Source organism: Sorex fumeus, unplaced genomic scaffold, assembly GCF_029834395.1.
Source record: "Sorex fumeus unplaced genomic scaffold, SorFum_2.1 ptg000264l, whole genome shotgun sequence".
Classification (NCBI taxonomy): domain Eukaryota; kingdom Metazoa; phylum Chordata; class Mammalia; order Eulipotyphla; family Soricidae; genus Sorex; species Sorex fumeus.
In genome coordinates this window covers 8,158,424-8,181,432 of record NW_026606321.1, presented here as the reverse complement: position 1 = coordinate 8,181,432, position 23,009 = coordinate 8,158,424, and the positions used below count along the sequence as shown (strand labels likewise).

At 56.6% G+C, this 23,009-nt stretch overlaps 1 protein-coding gene across 1 annotated transcript in view; it reads left to right on the top strand.

Annotated features, from left to right (window-relative positions):
* The window catches only part of UBE2QL1 (ubiquitin conjugating enzyme E2 Q family like 1), a 38,844-nt gene extending 27,234 nt beyond the window's left edge, over positions 1-11,610 (top strand). The window contains exon 2 of the mRNA XM_056109055.1: positions 11,387-11,610. Coding sequence (XP_055965030.1) covers positions 11,387-11,518 — 132 coding nt within the window. The 3' untranslated portion in view covers positions 11,519-11,610. The remainder of the gene's footprint in view (positions 1-11,386) is intronic.
* Positions 11,611-23,009: the final 11,399 nt, after the last annotated feature.

Genomic DNA, 23,009 nt, shown 5'->3' with positions numbered 1-23,009 from the left:
AAGGAAGGACGGTTCCAGAAGGGGCAGGCCCCGTGTCAGGGGCGGCCACTCGAAGGGAGGGGAGTGAGGAAGTTCCTGGACAGTGGCACACAGGGTCTCAGTTGGTTTAGGTGGGGGTGTGGGGGCACTGGCAGGGGTCGGTGAGAGCCTGGCCCATGCGCCCCAACACACAGCCCCCCGCCACTCGCCGCCCACCCAGCCGAGCCGTTGCCTTGCCCTGGAGCTTGTGGGTGTCTGGCTGCCATTCTTGGCCCTCACGTGGGCTTGGATTCAAGACAGGCCCCATCCATGTGCCACCCACAGCAGCGTTTTCGTGGGCAGGGCTGGAAGGAGAAAACGTCGAGGGGAAGTCAGTTTGGGAAGACAGCGAAGTGAGGTGAGGGTGATCCTGATCGGGGGGACGGGAGGGAGGGGGCCCAGGACAAGCCCCCGTAGTCTTGTGTGACGAGAGAAAAGGCACCTTTTCCATTTCCCCATAAGGGACTGGCAGCGTTTAGAGCTGAAAACTCTGCTTCACGCTGAACACAAGCCGTGCGATGCTCCGCTGGAAATTGCAGGGGTGCCAGACTGCGGGGAGGTACATTTGCCGGGTACACGGCCAAGGCCAGTTCGGGATGGCTCCAGAGTAACCCTGAGCACAGCAAGGCGTGGGCCAACCCCACCCCCGGAAACGAGAGGAGAGAAACTGCAGGGCCTGGGGGATCCGCAGGGTTGGGCCCGGGCCTTGCACCTGGGCTCTCAGCCGGCTTCCCAGTACCGTGTGGACCCTCAAGCATCTCCAGTGTGGCCTTGGCCTCTCCCCAGCATCCTGGGGTGGCCTGCGTGGTCCCCAGAACCTCAGGCTCTCGCACCACACTGCTCGTTCTGTTGGCTGAGAATTGCCAAGAGACACCCCCAGCTCCCCAATAACCCCTGGGAGATCCCCAGCTTGTACTAGATTTGTGCAGGCTCACAGATGCAGCCTAGAGGCTTGGGCACTTTCGGGGGAGGTTCCGGTCCAGCTCCACCAACTCTGTCAACTGCAACCCAGAACTTTGTGCCTCAGTTTCCTCTTTTACACAGGGGCCTGAGCCCAGGTGCTGCTACGGCGGCCAGCACGGCGTGGGTACAAGCTTCGTGGCACTTGGTGGTTCTTCGTGGGGCTAAAAGAGGCCCCGGACGCTTTCGGAAGCCGCTGATGGAATTCTTTGCTGGGCTTTTTACAATTCCCGCTTCATCAAAAGGTTGATAGCAGCACCTTTTCCAGATGAAAGAGCTGAAACAGAACCTCCCCAAAGCCGTGACCTGAAAGTAATAATAGCCATCCTTGCTGCTTCCAGAAAAGCACCTTTAGTTTTTATTAGGTCAGCCGAGGCTGCGAGAGTTTTCGGGGAGACTAGAACTTTGCATCCGGAGGCAGCTTTCGACCTTGCTGACCATCTTCAGAGCTCCTCCTGGGGGGCAGCCTGCCTCTCCCAGAAAAAGCCCATTCACTGGCTCAGCAGCTGCGCCTCTTTCATGCCATCTTTGCCCTAAGCTTTCTCACCCTGAGAGAGAGTCTGTGTGGAGTTCTGTTTGTGTGGGATATGCAGAACACTCACAAATGAGGAGGTGGGGTATGGCCGGACCTCTCAAATGCTTGTTTCAGGCATGGTACCAGCTGGATTCCAGTGTTCAAAACTTAATTTGACCAGAACTAGGGGACGTGGAGCAGGATGTAACCAGTGCTCTGAGGGGGGTCCATGGTCTGACAAGGGTCTACGATCTGAGGAGGGTCCATGGCCTGAGGAGAGTCTATGGTCTGAGGAGGGTCCTTGGTCTGAGGAGGGTCCATGGTCTGAGGAGGGTCCATGGTCTGAGGAGGGTCCATGGTCTGAGGAAGGTCCATGGTCTGAGGAGGGTCCTTGGTCTGAGGAAGGTACATGGTCTGAGGAGAGTCCTTGTCTGAGAAGGGTCCATAGGTGGCTTCAGATGCTGGATAAGGGGTTGTTTCCTGTCAGAAACTGTTCAGAGTCAGCCTCAGCCCATGGAGAGCCAGTATTCCTTGTGTCGTTTCCTCCTTCCTAGGACACCTGCGACCAGGGTCCCGCTGACCACCGGTCTCTGAACCCCAGGAGGCCTGTTGGGTGAGGTGGGGCCTTGGCATGGTAGGCTAGGAGCTGGCGACTGGGGAGAAGAGAACCGACCTGGGAGAGAGGCCCTCCCACAGCACAGCCCATTCTGGTGAGCATCTGGCAGGAAGTGAGATGTGACACCTAGTGGAGAGTTCTAGAATCCCCATGCTGCACCCTTGCGAGTCAGACTCCTCAGGGGTTTCATAGAGAAGAGCATAAGAGCCACCACAGACCCGGCCCCAGGAGGTCAGGGGCCATGAGCACAGCATCCAAGGTGACTTCCGGCCTGTCCACTCCTACCCCAGCCCCTGTGACCCTTCGATGGCATGCACAGGTGGCTTGGGCAGGTGGCTCAGACCCTTCCCGAGGGGCCTGGAAGATGGCTAAGTGGCTGGCAGTGTTTACTTGACCAGAATGAAGCCATGGATTCAAACCTAGTGTGCCCACACCTGCCTGTGACTCTGGTGGCCCAACTGTGTGGGATCTGAGGAAGATGGCTGGCAGTGGGCTCAGTGCCTCAGAGCACCCGGGCCAAGAGTGAGACGGAGTTCAAGCCCCAATGTCCCTCACACATGCATAATCCAGAGTGTCTTGAGGGAGCTCAGGGCTAGCCAACTGCCACTTCTGGATACTGAGGAGGCTAAAGAAACCCACCAGGAAGCCTCTGCAGAAGCGTGATTATTCAGAGTGTTAGCAGAACCTCAAAAAAAGAGAAAGAAAAAAAAGCTAAGTTTGAAATGATGTTCTACTCTAATTTAAATTTTTGGCTGCAAGTTCCTTTTTCTCTGCTTGCTGCTTCTGAGAAAATGCAATCTGTCTCAGAACTGACTCAATAATTGCTAGGGCTTTCTTTGAGAGGAGAGATGCTTGGGGTTTGCGAGCATCAAAAATAGCCACGGTTATACCAGAGATGCTGACGTGTGTGAGCGCGGGACAGTCTAGGAGGCGCGGCCGCACCTCTGCACCCATGGTGACCCGCCTGCGTTCAGAATTGATGCTTGTTTTGTTTTCCTCAGAGGCGCAGATTCCAGAGAAAATATCTGAGTATGTTTATCGGGTCCAGTTGTTTTGTCATATCTGGTTTTGGCATATCGAATACACAACGGATAGCTTGCCAGGCTCTTCCGTGCGGGCGTAATACTCTCGGCAGCTTGCCAGTCTTTCCGAAAGGGATAGAGGCTTTTGGGGCGACCTCTAATCGCCCTCGTAGGTGTTACCATATTTGAACCCTATCAAATATGGTACGGCAATTCCAGAAGATGGGTATTTAGTGTCTTATGATGACACTAAATCATCATAAATCAGGTCCGGAAAGCGTCCTGGAGTGTGGCGGCGGCTGGGTAGTGGAGGTAGTGTCGGTAGTGGAGTTCTGCCAGTGGGGTATTTATCTGGTCCCGGTAGGGGTAGGGTGGGTCTTCTATGTGCAATCCGATCCCTGGGTCTCTAGTGGTTGGTAGGAGCAGACAGGGCAGGGTAGGGTGGGGCTCCAGTAATTACAACTGGTCTCATTCACCTGACCCTGAAGGCTTCACCGACATGGCAGCACTGAGAAGGATGAGAAAGGAGAGGCCGACAAATTCTCAAGGCCGACCTAGGCTGCCACAACGAAGGAAGACAAAAATGATCGTCTGTACTTTCAATGCACATATGCTAGCATCAGATGCATCCATCGAGGACCTAATGGTACAAGCGCGAATGATCAAGTACAGCATCATTGGTCTGACCGAGACAAGAAGGCACGAATCTCACCATGCCGTTTTCGACACTGGAGAAGAATTGTTCCTCGGAACATGCGATAAAAGAGGTGTCGGAGGCATCGGTGTCCTTGTCAACACAAACTTGGCCATGAGCATTGATTCATTCGAATGCCTAACAACCTGAATCGGACCTTTACATTTGAATATATGTGACTCACTGCCGGCAGTTTCTATCTTCGTTGTCTACGCACCAACATCTCATTATGATGAAAGAGAAATCAAGAAGTTCTACATGGAGCTGGAGAAGCTCTATAAAAAAGACCACACCTTCTACAAGATCATTGTGGGTGATTTTAATGCCAAGATAGGACCGAGAAGATCAGCTGAAGAACTTCACATCGGGACCCATGGCCTAGAATGGAACGAACAGGGTGAGAGACTGTCTGAGTTCATCATGTCGACCAAGACCATTCATGGTAACTCACAGTTCCAGAAGGCAGAATCTAAACATTGGCCATGGGAGTCTCCCGGTGAACGATTCCACAACGAAATAGACCACATCATATTCAATCGACGGTTTTGCCTGACCAATGTCGCTGTTGTTCCAAAATTCCGAACGGGATCGGACCACCGTCTCCTTCGTGCAAAATTCTACTTCACAGAGCGGGGAGAAAGGGCTGCAAAGTTTAAAAAGAGAACTCCCAGAACGACCACCAACTGGGAGCTCTTTTGCACTATTGTGGCAACATGGGAAGATGCCATTGTTGACAACATTGACGAGGAATACGATAGACTGGTTCAGCACCTCCATGATTGTGCGAGGAACGCCAAGAGAGAGATGCCACAAAAAAATGCCTGTCTTCGAAAACTCCTGAGCTTATTCACCAACGTGGTTTGGCGCATGCCTCAGGCAACCGCAAGCTAACGTCCGAGCTCGCAAAGCAGTGCAGAGATGCGATCAAGGAAGACCTCAAAGAGAGAAGAGCAGAAGTGCTGGTAGATGCGGCAGAAGCCGGGAAAAGTATTCGTAACGCCCGCCTGTCCTTCAACTACAAGACCAAGATGACTGCCCTCCGACGTCCTGATGGATCTATCACATCCTCCAGAACGGCAATGGAGAAGATTATCCATGACTTCTACTCAAATCTCTTTGATAGCCATGTCCACTTGCCGACATACCAAATTCCACAGGATGGATATGTCGTTCCCAACGTTCTCCCTTCCGAAATCCGACACGCAATTTCATCGGTAAAGAAGCAAACAGCACCCGGCCCAGACAAGGTCAGACCTGAACACCTGAAGAACCTGCCGTCAGTACTCATCAGTACACTGGCTCGGCTCTTCACTCGCTACCTGTCTGAATGCAAGGTTCCGTCCCAATGGAAAACCAGCAGGACCGTACTACTGTTCAAGAAGGGAGACATCCATGACATTGGCAACTATCGCCCGATCTGCCTATTGTCTGTCATCTACAAGTTGTTCACTCGAGTCATCCTAAATAAGTTTGGCAGAACACTAGATGAAGGACAACCATGCGAGCAAGCTGGGTTCCTTAAAGGATTCAGCACCATCGACCATATCCACACGATAACCAAGCTCATTGAGGTCTCTCGGGAGTTCAAGATGCAGCTCTGTCTAACGTTGATTGATTTAAAGAAGGCCTTTGATTATGTTGAAACGGAAGCGGTCATTGAAGCCCTAGCCAATCAGGGCATTCAAGCCCAGTACATCAAGATCCTCCGTGAGCTGTATTGCGTATTCACTACCAGGATCTCACCATTCTACAAAGAAGTGATCGTTGATGTCAAGAGAGGGGTTTGGAAGGGTGATACCATTTCACCGAAACTCTTCAGTGCCACCCTCGAAAACATCATGCGACGACTGGAATGGGAAGGAATGGGAGTGAAGATAGATGGTCAGCAACTACACCATCTCCGCTTTGCTGATGACATTGTTTTAATAACACTAAACATCAGCCAAGCGGCACAAATGCTGGCCGACTTTGACCGTGAGTGTGGAAAGGTAGGACTACAGCTGAATCTTACGGAGACAATGTTTATGAGAAACAGCCTCGTTTCTGATGCCCCATTCGCTCTCAATGGAACGACCATCTCCGAATGCAACAGCTATGTGTACCTAGGTCGAGAGGTCAACATGACAAATGACCTGGCACCCGAGCTGCGCAGGAGGAAGAGAGCGGCTTGGAACGCCTTCAAGAACGTCGAAGAAATAGCTAAGAGGACGAAGAACCTCCGGCTCCGGGTACATCTCTTTGATTCCACTGTTCTTGCTGCATTAACATATGCCTCAGAGACCTGGGCCCTACGTAAACAGGATGAGAATGCTATTCGGGTCTCCCAAAGAGGAATAGAAAGAGCTATGTTTGGAATATCAGGTTTCATTCAAATGAGAGAAAGAATCCAGAGCTCCGACATCTGTTGACTATCAAGAATCAGGGACGATGTCTCATTTGCCAAGGTGTCAAAAATCAGATGGGCTGGTCATGTAATGAGATTTAAAGACGACCGCTGGACTAGAGCTGTTACCGACTGGATCCCACGGGATGTCAAAAGACCGCGTGGCCGCCCACCTACCAGATGGTCAGACTTCTTCATCAAGATCATGAACGATCGGTTTGAGGCTCTTCATGTTCCCAGAGCGAACAGATGCCATTGGGCTACACCGGCACGCGACAGGGACGAATGGAGACGTTACTGGCGCCCGCTCGAGCAAATCAACGACTAATGGGAAGTTAAGTAATTAAGTGATTAAGTGTTTATTGGGTCACAGTTGATGAGATATTTTAGAGATTGTAACCAAACCTGTGGTTACATAAGGTGTCTCCACAGAAAACTCTAGAAGATTCCACGAGGGGAGCAGTCCTGCCTTTGCACCCTGGACATTACTCCTGCGCTTTACCTGCTCCCTTTGTGCTCTAGGAGAGCTGGGTTGGGCCCCTACGCAGGCGGGGGATGGGGGGGCATGGGCTCAGTCGCGCCCACTCCTTCATCCCCACATCACTGCTGTCTGTGCCCAGTCCCGGCCAGCTGGTGCTGCCCTCACAGGGTTCTGAAGACACCGTCAGTGCGATGCCCTGTCCTCCCCCTCAGCCTGTCCCACCTGTGAGCTGCCAGCTCCAAGGCTGCACCCAAGGGCTGGGTGAGTGGTGCAAGCTATGCACACATGGAGCCTCCATCCCAGGGTTCCCAGGGGAGCTTCTCAGGAGCCCACAGACTGCCCGCTGGACCTGCTCCTCCTGAATACCTCATGCTTCTGGTTTCTCCTGCCTGACCCCCCTGCCACACACACACAAGTACACACACACACATGCACACATGCGCACACGTATACAAGTATGCACATGTGCACAAACATATACGCGGGCATACATACAGCCACGTTCCTCAGGACTGAGCATCCACTCCTGGAGAACTCATCGTTCCTGCCTCAAGAACTTGGCCCCGGCCTCCCTTGGCTCCAGTCCTGCTGTCCCCCACTAGTCTCATGCCCTCTCAGGACCATGACAGTGAGCACAATGCCCTGTGTCCTCAGTCTTGTACCCATGATGATGCCCTGTGGCGATCCCCTCACTGTCTCCTGGTGGGGAGAAACTTACAGAGGTAATTTCCCTGTTACTTCCTCATCCTCAGAACATTGCGTTTATGAACTTAGTTCATTTGTTTCTGTGGCTCACTCTCGGCAGTACTCAGGGATCACCAGAATCATACCAGTATAGTTTGGGGGCCACAGACCCTGGAGTCTCGGGTGTGACAGGCACCAAATCTCTTCCTTCAGCACTTGCACGGGCCCTCTGAGCATGCTCTGTAGCTATGTCACTTTGTTCATGGGCATAACACTGGCACACAAAGCGGTGTGTGTTTTACAGCTTTCCAGCTGGGTGGTACCTACCCACCAGCTGTTACTCATCATATCAGGGCCCCACAGACCCTGCAACTTCCCTCTCCCTTAGGCCTCTGGTCTCCTCAGATCTGTGGTCAAGATCCCGGGGCTTGTTTTCATTCTCTCGGTTCCCGGTGATGTCTCTCTATTCCATGAGTGGGAGCACTTTTTTCTTCTGACCTGTTTCACTTAGCATGACAGCTTCATCTTGTCACCAAACACAGAAAGTCCTTCTGTAGTAAGTGAGGACTGTTCCTATGGTAGAAGGGAGTGTTCTTGTGGTAGTAGAGAGTGTTTGTGTGGTAGTAAAGAGTGTTCCTGTGGTAGAGAGGGGGGTTCCTGTGGTAGTGAGGAGTGTTCCTGTAGTAGAGAGGAGTGTTCCTGTGTTAGTGAGGAGTGTTCCTGTGGTAGTGAGGAGTGTTCCTGTGGCAGTGAGGAGTGTTTCCATGATAGAGAGGAGTATTCCCGTGGTAGAGAAAGTGTTCCTGTGGTAGAGAGGAATGTTCCTGTGGTAGTGAGGAGTGTTCCTGTGGTAGAGAAGAGTGTTCCTGTGGTAGTGAGTAGTGTTCCCGTGGTAGAGAGGAGTGTTTCCATGGTAGATGAATGTTTCTGTGGTAGTGAGGAGTATTCCTGTGCTAGTGAAGAGTGTTTTGTGTGGTAGTGAGGAGTGTTCCTGTGGCAGTGAGGAGTGTTCTGTGTGGTAGTGAGGAGTGTTCCTGTGGTAGAGAAGAGTGTTCCTGCGGTAGTGAGGAGTGTTCCCATGGTAGATGAATGTTTCTGTGGTAGTGAGGAGTATTCCTGTGCTACTGAAGAGTGTTTTGTGTGGTAGTGAGGAGTGTTCCTGTGGCAGTGAGGAGTGTTCTGTGTGATAGTGAGGAGTGTTCCTGTGATAGAGAGGAGTTTTCCTGTGGTAGTGAGGAGTGTTCCTGTGGTAGTGAGGAGTGTTCCTGTGGTAGAGAGGAGTGTTTTGGGTGGTAGTGAGGAGTGTTCCTGTGGCAGTGAGGAATGTTCTGTGTGGCAGTGAAGAGTGTTCCTGTGGTAGAGAGGAGTGTTCCTGTGGTAGTGAGGAGTGTTCCTGTGGTAGTGAGGAGTGTTCCTGTGGTAGTGAGGAGTGTTCCTGTGGTAGAGGGGAGTGTTTTGGGTGGTAGTGAGGAGTGTTCCTGTGGCAGTTAGGAGCATTCTGTGTGGCAGTGAAGAGTGTTCCTGTGGTAGAGAGGAGTGTTCCTGTGGTAGTGAGGACTGTTCCTGTGTTAGTGAGGAGTGGTTCCTGTGGTAGTGACGAGTGTTTTGGGTGGTAGTAAAGAGTATTCCTTTGGTAGTGAGGAGTGTTACTGTGCTAGTGAGGAGTGTTCTGTGTGGTAGAGAGGAGTGTTCCTGTGGTTGCGAGGAGTGTTCGTGTGGTAGTGAGGAGTGTTTCTGTTCTAGTGAGGAGTGTTCTATGTAGTAGTGAGGAGTGTTCCTGTGGTAGAGAGGAGTGTTTCTATGGTATAGAGGAGTTTTCCTGTGTTAGAGAGGAGTGTTCCTGTGGTAATGAGGAGTGTTCCTATGGTAGGAGTGTTCCTGTGGTAGTGAAGAATGTTCCTGTGGTAGAGAGGGGTGTTCCTGTGGTAGTAAAGAGTGTTCCCATTGTAGAGAGGAGTGTTCTGTGTAGTGGTGATGAGTGTTCCAGGTAGAAGTGAAGAGTATTCCTGTGATAGTACAGAGTAGTAGTAGTACAGAGTATTCCTATAGTAGTGAGGAGTATTTCTGTGGTAGTATTCCTATAGTAGAGAGGAGTGCTCCATGTGGTAGTGAATTCCTGTAGTACTGAAGAGTGTTCCAGTGGTACAGAGAAATGTTCTTGTAATAATGAAATGTTCCTGTGGTAATGAGGCATATCCCTGTGGTAGTTGGAGGGTTCCATGTGGTAGTGAGTGTTCCTGTGGTAGTGAAGAGTGTTCTGTGTGGTAGTGAGGAGTGTTCCTGAGATAGTGAAGAATGTCCCAGTGGTAGTGAGAAATATTCTTGTAGTAATGAACTTTTCCTGTGGTAGTGAGGAGTGTTCCTGAGGTAGTGAGGAGTGTTCCTGTGGTAGTGAGGAGTGTTCCTGAGGCAGTGAGGATTGTTGCTGTAATCATGAGGAGTGTTCCTGAGGTAGTGAGGAGTGTTCCTGTGGTAGTGAGGATTGTTCCTGAGGTAGTGGGGAGTGCTCTCTCTGGTAGTGAAGAGTGCTCCATGTATATAGACACAACACATCTTTCATCTTTTATCCGGCTTCTAGCACTCGGGCTGTGTTTGTCATGGTTGTTGAGGACGCTGCCATGGGCATGGGGCACGGTCTTCCCTCATGCTCATATTTCTGTGTTCTTGGGATAGCATCTTGGGTGGAGGTGCTGAAGTACATCCCCACACTGAGCCCGGGCTACACAGATAGTAGCTACCTGGGGCAGAGAGCCAGAGCCAGACACAGTGGGAATGGGAGGCAGTGACAGAGGCAGACTGGAAGAAGAGAGTGGGCGAGCATGGGGGACGGGGGTGGAGAGAACAGTGAGTGGAGAGGGAGAGGGGAGCAGTGAGGAAGGCAGAAACCAAGGAGGTAGCTATGGGAGGTGTCAGGAGTGCATCAGTAGGGGTGAGACTCAGAGCTTTCCAGCCTGAGGTTCCTGAAACCGCCACTCTAAAACTCAGACCCAGAAACAAAAGAAAAGCCTCAGACCGCTACACAGCTGCCTGCAAGTTCTAGACTTCAAGAAGCCACATGTGCTCCCCCTGCAGTGAGGCCGCGGGCCTGCGCAGGTGAGCGGGGCTCACACCCCGGCCGGGAAACATGTCCAGGCACTCACGGACATGGACGGGCTGCGGAAAGAGAAGGGCCAACAAATGGGGTTACCAGGCCTGCTGGAGAAGGGCTTCTCAAGGGCGCTGCTCCGGACCTGTCGTGTGTGTATGTGTGTGTGGTGTGTGTGTGTGTATGTGTGCGTGTGTGTGTGCATGTGTGGTGTGTGTGTGTGGTGTGTGTGATGGGAGTGTGGTGGGAGGTGCGTAATATGTGTGTGGTGTGGGAATGTGGGGTGTGTGTTGTGATATAGGTGTGTGGTTGTGTGTGGTGGGGGTGAGAGGGTGTGGTGTGGGTGTACGTGTGGTGGGAGTGTGTGTGGTGGAGTATGTGTGGGGTGTATGTGTGTGTGGTGTGTGTGTGTGGTATATATGTATGGTGGTGGGGTGTGTGTGTGTGTGTGTGTGTGTGTGTGTGTGTGTGTGTGAGCGAGAGAGAGAGAGGAGTTGCTTTATCCAGGGGGATTATCACCTGACAATGCTTGATGATCTGTGTCTGTGTCTCCCGTGGGTGGAACAGTCAGGGTACTCACCCAGCTCACAGCTGACCTCCGTCCCACCTCTGACACCACAGAGGGTCCCCCAAGCACCACCAGGACAAAGCCCCGAGCTTCGCCCAGCACTGCCCCCTCCGGATAGTCGTGTCTCCCTGGGCTCACCCCGGCCCGCCCACGCAGGCTTGGGAGTCCAGCGAAAGGGCTGTGATGGGTGGGGAGGAGTGGCTGGTCGGAGTCGATGCTCCTTCATGTGGTGGGTTGTCACCCATGGTGACTCCAGTGGGGCTGGAGGCGTCGGTGGGCCGGGTTGGTATCTGTGCCCTCCGTGAGGCGCGGGCAGGAACCGTCCGCCCAGCTCTGACCTGCTTTGTTCTCCCCCCCGCAGGGCCGCATCTGCAGGAAAGCCGGCAAGTCCAAAAAGTCTTTCAGCCGCAAGGAAGCGGAGGCGACCTTCAAGAGCCTGGTGAAGACTCACGAAAAGTACGGCTGGGTCACCCCACCGGTGTCCGACGGCTGAGGCCGCGGGCACGAGCGCCACCCCCACACTCACACTCACCCCACTCACGCCCCCGCATCTCCGCCTCCACCACCGTGTGACCTCCTGCCGGAACTGAGCCCTGAATGAGAGGAGACGGTCTTAGTTAGGAGCAGATGAGCCGAGGCCCTGCCCTGCGGGTTTCCACGACGCGCCACGGTCCTCTCCGAGCCCCTCTGACCCCTGTGGAGCAGTGTGCCAACCCGCCCGCTCGCGCCCACCCACACCCGCCCGTGCCCGCCTGCCATGGCCCTTCTCCCTCCCTGGACAGCGGCTGCCACCCGGCAGCGGGGACAAGGACCCCACGCCCCCTCCCTGCCCCCTGCGCCTCCCTCCAGCCCAGCTGGCCACCTGCTGTGTCCACAGCCTCTGTCTGCGCCTGCCCGTCGCTGCTCCCCCCGCCGCCGGCAGGACACTGCCCTCGAAGACGCCTTGAGACCATGTTTGTGCTTGAGACGGTGTCGGCTGGTGAAAATGCAAAGGTGATGTCGCCGGTTCCGAGATTTCCCAGCACAGCTGTCCCCAGGTGGAACTGTGACCGCCGCAGGCTCTGCGGGGGCGCCCGGTACGCACCCCCTCCCCACCGCGGGACAGGCACGGCTGCTGTGGCCACCAGGGGCCGGGACATGCGATGGTCTCTCGGACGCTCTGCTAGGCTCTTCGGACCCCCTGCGATTGCCCCCCTCCCCGCCGCCCCCCACACAGAGGACCATCCCCTTCCTCGACGCCATCGGACTCATCTTCCCTCAGTGCTCGTCGGGGATGCGGGCAGTGGAGAGCGCGGTCGTTGGTGATGTGCATGACGGTTTTCTTCTCTCCCCCCCTCCATCCCGGCCCCCCGCCGCCACACAGACTTGCTTCCTGGTCCTCCCCTCCCACCCCTCTCCCAGCCTTCATTTTCTCTTCTGCTCCCCGACTTGGTCCTTTCTAAGAAATTCCAGGAGATGAGGAAATATTGTTTATAATAATATGTGGAAAGAGGTTCAAAAAAATTGTTCATTCCAAGTGGAAAATCTTATTGGACACATTTGAAATAAATCCATGCATACCTGACACTCAGCCTGGGGACCCCGTCTTTGTGGGCAGGTAAAACACAGAATCAGTCCAAGCTGCTCAGACTTGGGGCCCAGAGAGCCAGTGTGGGGCGAAGGTGCTGTTGGGCGCACAGCCAAGTCAGCCCAGTCCAGCTCTGCAGCCGGTGCCCCCGGCAATACCCAGAGTGACCCCAGCATGGGGCCCGGAGAAGCCCCAGGCACCAGGCGACAGTTCCCACCTTGCCCCGCCCCTGCAGAAGCTAATCTTTGACCCACTGCAGGTACCCCCTGTGCCAGGTGTTCCCGAGACTGGCAGTGCCCAAGAGGCCACCTGGATGGCGTGAGAAGCCACCTGCCACCGCTCAGGGCATTTGTCCAGACGAGCCCCGTCGTCTGCATGGAGAGTGTCTCTGCTCAGTCCAGAAAATCCCGCCGGAGCTGTCGGCCAGCCAGGACGATGTTTGTCCGCTTTGTCTGCGGCCGATTGGGTTGGATCTTCAGCCCCCCCCCCCATATAGTCCCTGAGCTCCACCAGGAGTGCTCCCTGAGCACAGAGCCTGAGCACCGCTGGGCATGGACCCAAAACAACAACTACAAAGTCCTTCCAGCGGTTATGGCTACTTGGGGAGTTGTTGAGGTGTCCAGGAGAAGCGAGACCCCCAGCTGAGAGTGGGCCACCCCCCCTAGCACCCCGGCTGGGTCCCCGGCTCCGTCAGCCGCTGCTTTCTCCTCTCTGTGGATTTTTTTTCCTTGTTGAGTCACACCCAGCGATGCTCAGGGGTGACTCCTGGCTCTGCGCTCAGGAATTACTCCTGGCGGTGCTCAGGGGACCATATGGGATGCCGGGGATTGAACTCGGGTCGGCTGCATGCAAGGGAAACGCCCTACCTGTTGTACTATCGTCCTGGCCCTCCTCTCTGTGGATTGCCACGTTCTCAGGCTGCCCGGTGCCCAGCGGCCCTGCCTGGCCCTGTGCTCTGCTCACGCTCCCCCCAGTACTGGCTGACTCAGAAGCCGATGACAGGCCGTGCCCACTTGCCTTGTCCTCAGCACTGTCCCCCTCACCCCAGAAACCTGGCGCTTCTCAGATGCTCTTTGGATCCCCGTGCGGCTGTCACGGAGTGACACCCGGCTACAGACCTAGGACCAGGCCACTCTCCACCAGAGAACTTCCTCTTCTGGTATCGGGTGAAGAGTGACTTTCTTTTAGGCATCACAGGTAGAGACAGACGTGGGGAGAAAGATAGTGACAGGTGGAATACGGATCAGTGGTAGACGGAGAGGTACCACATCAGCGAGAGGGAGACAGCGCCTGCAGATATTGGAGGGGGTGTTCATCGAGGACAGACAGACAGGACAGATGAGGCTGGAGCGACAGTGCAGTGAAGGGGGCACTTGCCTTGCTCGTGACCCACCTGCTTTGCATCCTTCATACCCCACATGTCTCCTAAGCACAGCCGGGAGAGGTCCCTGAGCACAGAGCCTGGAGTGAGCCCGTCCAGGCGCCAACCAGAGGGATGATGATTGGGCACGCTGTGTGCCGGGGTGGGGGGGGGGGGGAGGGATGGAACTGTGTGATAGTGGCTGGTAGAGTGGGGCTGACCCGTTAGCTGGGGAGGTGGACAGAAAGAGCAGAGTTCTAAGCCCTCGTTAGCTGATTAAAGGAGACCCAGGGTGTCTGAGGCTGCGCTCACTGGGGCAGGCGGGAACTTCCCATGACAGCCAGGTGGGAGAGACCGCAACCCCCCACATCTCATTTGATCTCAGTGAGGGGAACCTAGGACAGCGGCCAGGCCACCTGCCTTGTACACGCCGCCCCGTGTGATCCCCAAGCACACCAGGATGGTCCCTGAGCACAGAGCCAGGTGTAATCCTGAGCACAGCTGGCGGGGGTGGGGGGGGGGGGCACAAAAACCAAAATGAAAAAGAAGTTTGATCTCCTTTATGCAGCATTTCCAGTTGGCCTGTGGAAACTGGAGCCATAGAGGAAATTCATTCTTAGGTGCAGAGGTTGGCCACTGTCTCCTGCGTTGGCGAGGGTTTCTGATGAAGACAGCGGCCTTGGAGCAAGACCCCGCTTTCCGGCGGCGGGAGGTCCCACAAGGGAGCTGGGAGCTAACCTGGTAATAGGTTAGCTGTGGGGAGCCTGTGGGGAGTCTTGTGAGGAGTTCTATGGTGGGGAGCTGTGGGGAGTCCTGTGGGGGCCCTATGGGGAGTCCCGTGCAATGTCCCTGTGAGGAGTCCTGTTGCAGGGCCCTGTGAAGAGTCCTGTGGAGACTCTGTGAAAAGTATGGGGAATCCTGTGGGGCCCTATGGGGCCCTGTGGGGAGTCCTTTGCAAGGTCCCTGTGGGAAGTCCTGTGAGTTCCTATGGAGAGTCTTGTTTGGGGGTCCTATGAGGAGTCCTGAGGGGGGTCCTGTGGGTAATCCTGTGAGGGCCCTGTGGGTGTCCTGTGGGGGCCCTTGGGGAGTCCTGTGCGAGGTCCCTGTGAGGAATCCCGCAGGGTCCCTGTGGAGAGTCTTGTTTGGGGGTCCTATGAGGAGTCCTGTGGGGGTCCTGTGGGGGCCCTGTGGAGAGTCTTGTTTGGGAGTCCTGTGAGGAGTCCTTAGGGGGTCCCTGTGGACTCTCTCACCCAGCCCCCCAAAGCCTGTGAGAGGGAGACTCTCTGGGGCCCCATGGCCCCACCTGTGAGGAGTACTCCTGCTCAGAAGGGGGTCATTGGACAGGGTGAACGCGTCCTAGGTGGGGACACACATCTGCTCCAAGGAGCTGAAACAAAGGGGCTCCCTGGTTCCAGAGCTGCCTCCCCTCCAGCATACGTGGGCGATGCCTGTGTCTCAGGGACACGCCCTGTGCTGCCTCAGGGTGTGACTGTTTCTGGCCCCAGCCCAGAAGGCTCTTAGAGCCCCATCACGCCAGGGTTCTCTGAGCCTGCACAGGCCGTCAGGAGTACTTGGCCATCACATGGCCGCACATGGGGGTGTGAGAGGCCTGGGGCTGTGGGGGGCTGTGCGTGGCATCTTCCTTCCCTGAGGCCCCTGGCGCCAGGCAGGGCCCCATTGCCCACTTCCATGTGCTAACGGGATTCCCTTCCCTGCACACACAGCAGAGAGAGCCCTTCTCTCCCTCCCGGGCTCCTCCAGCCTCCAGTGTCCAGGCCACTCAATCCCAGGCCCGCGTGGGCCTCGGGACGGGGCCGGTGACCTGGAGAGCCTCGAGGAGAGTCGGAAACTCCATCCTTTTGCTTCCCAGAGAGAGGTGGAGGCAGGAGCCATAATACAACAAGTAGTAGTAGACCCCATACGGTCTCCTGAGCACAGAGACAGGGGGAAGCCTTGAGCACTGCCCCACCCCCCACCCTCGCCCCAAACTCAACTGAGAGACATCAGCAGAGGGTTGGCTTTGGGGGAGCGAGATTTCACCGCAAGGCCCATCAGTGCTAGCAAAGCAGACTTGGGCCAAGGGACAGAGCTTGGCTGCTCGGGTCAGCAGGGGGGGGGCATTTAACCAGGAATAGTCGCACAACTTCCTGCTGTGAAGACCCCCTGTTGTGTGTCAGTGAGAACAGGAGCCCCTTCCTGTCCCCTTGGGGTCAGTAAATGGCACAGAGACCCTCTGCAGACACGCATCTTTAGTAGGGCTACGTGGGTCCGTCGTCGGCAGGGACAGAGGCTAGTCCGCCACCCCTGCCCACCTGCGAACGGCCCCACCTGCCACTCACCAGGTCTGAGACCGTCACACTTGACCTCAGGCACTGGCATCTCTCACCCCAGAGCACTGTTTCCAGGGTCTCTGGGGGGGTGGGGAAGGGCTCAGAGAAAGGCAGGCAAAGCAGGCTGGGGGGGAGGAGGCGGGCGGGTGCGGGAGGGGTGTGAGGAGGCAGGCGGTGAGCCCTACCATGCAGCAGCACCTGCTTAATGGGACCAGCAAGCATGCTAGGAGCAAGGCCTTTTACTTTTTAATTTGTATCAGTATTTTTTTATAGGTACTTAATTTTTTTAATTAACTTATTTTTTTCCCAGGGTCAGGGGATGAGACCCATCATTGTTAGCATTGGGAAAGGTAAGTACGGAGAGGCTGCTAAAAATCTCAGGGCTGGGACGAATGGAGACATTACTGGCGCCCACTCGAGTACACAGATGAATAACGGGATGACAGCGATACGAGTGATACAGTGAACTTATTTTTTAAAATTAAATCACGGTGAGATACACAGTTACAAAGTAGTTCGTGGTTGGATTTCAGTTATGCAATGTTCCGACTCTCATCTCTCCACCAGGGCACGCTTCCCATCACCACCGTCACCAGTTCCTCTCCCGCCAAGATATTTTTCCTGTTTCTGCCTCCCTCTCTCTCCCTTTCTCTCTGCCTCTCTCCCTCCCTCTCTCCCTCTCTCTCTCCCTCTCTCTCTCCCCTCTCTCTCTCCCCTCTCTCTCTCCCTCTCTCTCTCCCCTCTCTCTTTCCCTCTCTCCCTCTCTCTCTCCCTCCCTCTCTCCCTCTCTCTCTCCTCTCTCTCTCCCCTCTCTCTCTCCCCTCTCTCTCTCCCTCTCTCTCTCCCCTCTCTCTTTCCCTCTCTCCCTCTCTCTCTCCCTCCCTCTCTCCCTCTCTCTCTCCTCTCTCTCTCCCCTCTCTCTCTCCCCTCTCTCTCTCCCTCTCTCTCTCCCCTCTCTCTTACCCTCTCTCCCTCTCTCTCTCCCTCCCTCTCTCCCTCTCTCTCTCCCTCCCTCTCTCCCTCTCTCTCTCCCTCCCTCTCTCCCTCTCTCTCTCCCTCTCTCTCTCCCCTCTCTCTTTCCCTCTCTCCCTCTCTCTCTCCCTCCCTCTCTCCCTCTCTCTCTCCCTCCCTCTCTCCCTCTCTCTCTCCCTCTCTCTCTCCCCTCTCTCTTTCCCTCTCTCCCTCTCTCTCTCCCCTCTCTCTTTCCCTCTCTCCCTCTCTCTCTCCCTCCCTCTCTCCCTCTCTCTCTCCCTCTCTCTCTCCCCTCTCTCTTTCCCTCTCTCCCTCTCTCTCTCCCCTCTCTCTTTCCCTCTCTCCCTCTCTCTCTCCCTCTCTCTCTCCCCTCTCTCTTTCCCTCTCTCCCTCTCTCTCTCCCTCTCTCTCTCCCCTCTCTCTTTCCCTCTCTCCCTCTCTCTCTCCCTCTCACTCCATCTCTCTCTCTCCTTTTGGGCATTATGGTTTGCAATACAGATATCACATACATCCCATTATCTACTTTCAGCACTTAAGTCCTGTCCAAAATGATCATTTCCAACTAATACTGTCGTGCCAGTCCCTTCTCTATCCTTTAAAACTGACACATGTCCCCCTGAAGTGTCTGGACACCTGGTACAGTCCAGGCCACACATCTGCTCAGACTGGCAGGGTTTCCGCAGGCTCATCTGTGCCACCCTCTGCGCCCCTGGGAGCAGCGCTCCACCATGTGATGTCCACGATGCTCTGTGCTTCGCCGAGAGAATGCTTTGAAGCACGTCAGGAGTGACGCGTGTTAAAGCACGGGCCTCCGTCAGAACCATGGCAGGCGGCTCCTGTGAGGTGGGGAAGGGCCTGGCGGAGAGCAAAACCTCACCTCTGTCTCCCGGAGAAGTGCCCAGGATGTCGGGGTTGATGCCATCTGCTCCAAGCCCTGGCCCGGGACAGAGCTTCACTAGCCCCCGAAGCAGCTCCACATCCTAACCTAGCCCACCTGTTCCACCCAGTGCGGGAAAAGACCCGGCCACCTGGTTCCTCAGGGAGTGGAGGGACTCAGGCGGGAGCCAGGAACCGTTCTGTTGCTATGATGTCGCCAAGGGAGGAGCTGGGAGCCTTTGTGGGCCACCCCCACGTCCTTGCGACACCCATTTGTTCCTGCCGGAGCTTCTCTCACAGGTGGCTCCTGCCTTCTGTGCACCTCCTCCAGCCGGAATCTCCTCAGGCCTCAGTTCCCGTGTCCACGGAGGACGGCGTCTCCTCAGGCCTCAGTTCCCATGTCCACGGAGGATGGCATCTCCTCAGACCTCAGTTCCCGTGTCCACAAAGTGGGTCTGGCCTCGGTGTTCTTTACCACGTTAGGGCTATTGTCAATAACCTCTTTGAGTCCCGACTTGGTTTTATTCCCGAGAGCTCATGGCCAGCCCTCCACCCTTCCACGGACCTGCCTACGCCAGAGCCCAGGTGAATGAAGGATCAGTGGGACTGGGGAGGTTTCTCAGTGGCCCCAGAACCCTGGGTCAGAGCCCCACACCTCTACGTGACTGTGAGAGTTGGTACATGACTAACGCTCATCCAGCCATGTCGGAAACACCCCGCCCCACCCCTGCCCAGAGCCCTCCAGCCCCATGGGCAGGACAAGCAGTTGACCTGGGTGACAGTGTCTGTGTCAGTGGCCTGTGTGATGTGTGTCTATGAGTGTGGTCTGGGTGGTCTGTGTCCGTGGCCATGGTCTGTGTGGCCTGTGTTCTGTGTCCGTGGCCTGTGTGTTCTGTGTCCGTGGCCTGTGTGTTCTGTGTCCATGGCCTGTGTGTTCTGTGTCCGTGGCCTGTGTGTTCTGTGTCTGTGGCCTGTGTGTTCTGTGTCCGTGGCCTGTGTGTTCTGTGTCCGTGGCTTGTGTGGTCTGTGACCGTGACCATGGCCCGAGTGGTCTGTGTCCGTGCCTCTGTGCTCTGTGTCTGTGGGTGTGAATCCATGGGCGTGGCTTGAGTGAAGTGTGGTGGGAAGGGAAGCCCACGGGCCACCTGGCACTTGGTCCCCCTCCGTCCCCAGGTTGCCCTCCCAGCCCACACTCAGCAATGTCCAGCAGGCGCTGGGGGGAGTGAGCAGTCAGTGCAGCCTGGCCCTGTGCGTGTCCCTGGGGGTGGGGTTCGCAGGGCAACGGGCCAGTTCATTAGGAGCTCACATAGCTCTGGGAGTGACCTCGAGCGAGCGTCCACATGTCCTGCCCTTTGCTGGCCGCTCTGCTCTAGGCGATGGCACCTGGGGGACACGCCTGCCGCGGCACCGGTCAGGGACACCCACTGCCACCGGGGCGAGCAGATGTGTTCCCACACCACCCCGATGGCAGCCATAGCTCACAGCCCCCACGGGCCGCCCTCAGGGCTCCGGGGCCAGGGCGGGGTTAGAGGAAAGGTGGGTTCGGGCAGGAGGCCATGGTTCCTGGACGAGACAGCACAGCCCAGCAGGGCCCGCCTGCCCCTTCCCCTGCCCCCAGAGGGTCTCCTGCAATCCTAGGAGCAGACACCCCCAGGTCTCAGGGTCTCCATCCTATCTCCACCTGCTGACAGGTCAAACTGCTCCCTGAGGGAAGCTCCTGGGATTTGCCCCAGGTCCCCATGAACCCCCCACATGGCCCCCTGCCGGAGCCCCTGCGGCCTGTGCAGGGCTGAGTTCTCCACACGCTAGCAAGGGTTTAGCAGAGAGAACATTCTGGGGAGCGGGACAGGGAGAGGCGAGGCTGGCAGCTGGGCGCTGGGCAAGTGGGTGGTTCTGGCCACGCTCACGGCTGTTCTTCCCAAGCTGATCCAGACAGGCTGAGATGCCCCGGGACACATCAGAGCCACCCCTGGAGGGGGTGTTGGGACCCCTTCCACCTGACCTAGCAGGTGAGGGGATGCAGGGTGCCTCTATCATGTGGCAGAAGACATCTCCCAGATGGGCTCCTCACTCCCGCCCCCAACGCCCACACATGTGGGACCTTCCCCGGCAAGTGGGGCCCAGCGGGGGCAAGAACCAAGCCAGCCCCTTCCTGTGGGGGTGCCTGGAGGGGTTCTCTGCTGGCGGGGGGCAGCAGAGCTGAGTGTCCTTGGCTCCGGCGACTGTGGGGGCGGGGAACCAGCTGGTGCCCAATGGGCCTGGGGGCCCACCTGCGCGGCAACTCTGGGCGCCAGCACGGGAGGGGAGGAGGTTGTAGAGGGGCGAACCAGGGCTAAGCACCAGGGTACTGGCCTCGCAGGTGGCCAGGCCCAGTTCGACTGCTGACAGCCCAGATGGTTCCCTGAGCAGCACCAGAACCGACTCGGCGCAGAGCCAGGAGCAGCCCTGAGCACCCCTTCGGGTGTGGCCCCGAAGGCCCTCGATAAAATAAAAAGAGAAATAAGAAATCAATGCAGGTAGGGGCTTGAGGGCCGAGCGCGTGCTGGGATGAACCCTGAGCACCACCAGTGCGGCCCAGAGAGAAGGGAGAGAGAGGCAGAGGGAGGGAGGAGAGACTACGTACGTCACCCATGGGAGCACTTGGAAGGATCCAGGAGGCGCAAACCCCTGTTGGAAAGCCCTTCACGCCCACGCTCAGGGCAGCCTGGCTCTCACTGCTGCACCAGGAGACCCCCCTGGCTGCCTGTGGGGATGGGCGGGTGCAGACACGCATCTGAGGGTCTAGACGGAGGCACTGAGATGGGCGCAAGGGCGCCAGCTGGGACAAAGTTGGTGGGATTTGAAGGGGGCGGGGGCTCTGGGAGGGAGTGGCGGGGGAGAGCCGGTGACCAGATGGTCTCAGCCTGCGCGGGTTGTGAATCACTCTGCAAAGGCACTCACACACACAAAACACACACAGACAGACACACTCACACACACTTACACACACAGACACATTCACAGACAAACATACTCACAGACACACTCATGGACATGCACACAGACATGCACACACACAGACACACACACAGACACACGTACAGTCACAGACACACACAGACACACACTCACAGACACACACAGACACACACACAGACACACGTACAGTCACAGACACACACAGACACGCACTCACAGACACACACAGACACACGTATAGTCACAGACACACACAGACATGCACACATAGACACTCACACACAGACACATACAGACACACACGGACATGCACACTCACAGACACACACAGACACCACTACACAGACACACAGACACACACAGATACACACAGACATGCACACACACAGACACCACTACACAGACACATACACACTTGCACACACACAGACACATACACACAGACACAGACATACACACAGACACACACAGACACATTCACAGATACACACTCACAGACACATTTACAGATACACACTCACAGACACACACAGACATGCACACACACAGACATGCACACACACAGACACACACAGACACATACAAACACATACACACACATACAGATACATAACACACAGACACACACAGTCACAGACACACACACAGACACACACTCACAGACATACACACAGACATGCACACACACAGACACCACAGACACACACACACTCAAACAACACATACACACAAGGATACACACACACTCTCTCTCTCTTTCTCACACACACACACACTGGCACACACTCCGAGGCCCTTGAGAGCTGGGCACTGGCCGGAGGAAATGAGGGTCATCGAAGCCCCCGGTGGGGGTGGGGTTGTGACCCAGGCACGTGGCGAGGCGCTGACCCCTGCGCGGACGGGAGGGTGGGGTGACCAAGAGGCTCATTGCAAAGGAGTAGGCACGGGGGTGTTGTGCATTTCTGGGGGGGACACCCAGATCCTGCCCCGTCCTCTGTGTTACAGGCTGTGCCTTGGGTTGGGGGTACCAAAGGACCCCCTCCCTGGCCAGCCCCCTTCCCACCTCACCCCAGCCCTCTGCTCCCACCAGCCCCCTCCGTGGGGGTCTCCAAAGGCCCCGCCTGGTCCCTCCCTGACCTTGGCCCGTCTGTGCCCTCTGCCTGGTCCAGCCCCTCTTGCACCTGGCCACCCCTCACGAGGCCCCTGCGGGTCACCCCCTGGCTGGCTGCCAAGGCCCCTGCAGGCCCTGCTGCACCTGGGCCACCGGGACACTCTCGGGTTGGGTCACCGAGCTGGCCCATCCATCCACGTGTCTGGCCCTGCCACTGTGCCACAGCACCTGCAGAACCCGCACCGGGCATGGCCCAGCCGCGTCCGGGGGATGGGTACGCGCCTCTGAACAGCAAGGGCAACATCGGGGGCAGGAGGGGAAGAGAGGCGGGAAGGGGAATGAGGCGGGAATGGGGAGGGAGGTAAGAATGGGGAGAGGCCAGAGGTGGGGAGAGGCAGCAGAGGAAGTCAAGCAGGAAGGCCAGTGAGGCGGGAGGAGGAGGTGAGGCGGGAGGAGGTGAGGCGGGAGGAGGTGAGGCGGGAGGAGCAGGAGGGCTCAGGCTGGGCACACTTGCCTTCTGGGGCCAGGCAGGGCCTGGCCTTGCTGAGGCTGGTCTCAGCCTCCTTTCCTGAATGGAGCAGTGAGGGGCAGAGCAGGGAGCAGGAGCAGAGCCCAGCCCAGTGCTGCAGCCCCGCGCCCACTGCCCGGCCCTCTCCCTGCCCTGCAGACCCAGGACCCCCCACAGCAGAGGCGCGAGGCCCGGCTCTTCCTGTGGCCTTGGCCCCGAGCGCTGGGCAGGGCCGTCACAGGCCAGCCGCGGGCAGCTCTGCCCCTCTGAGGCCCCCCATGTGCCCGTGCTGGCATCCGGCT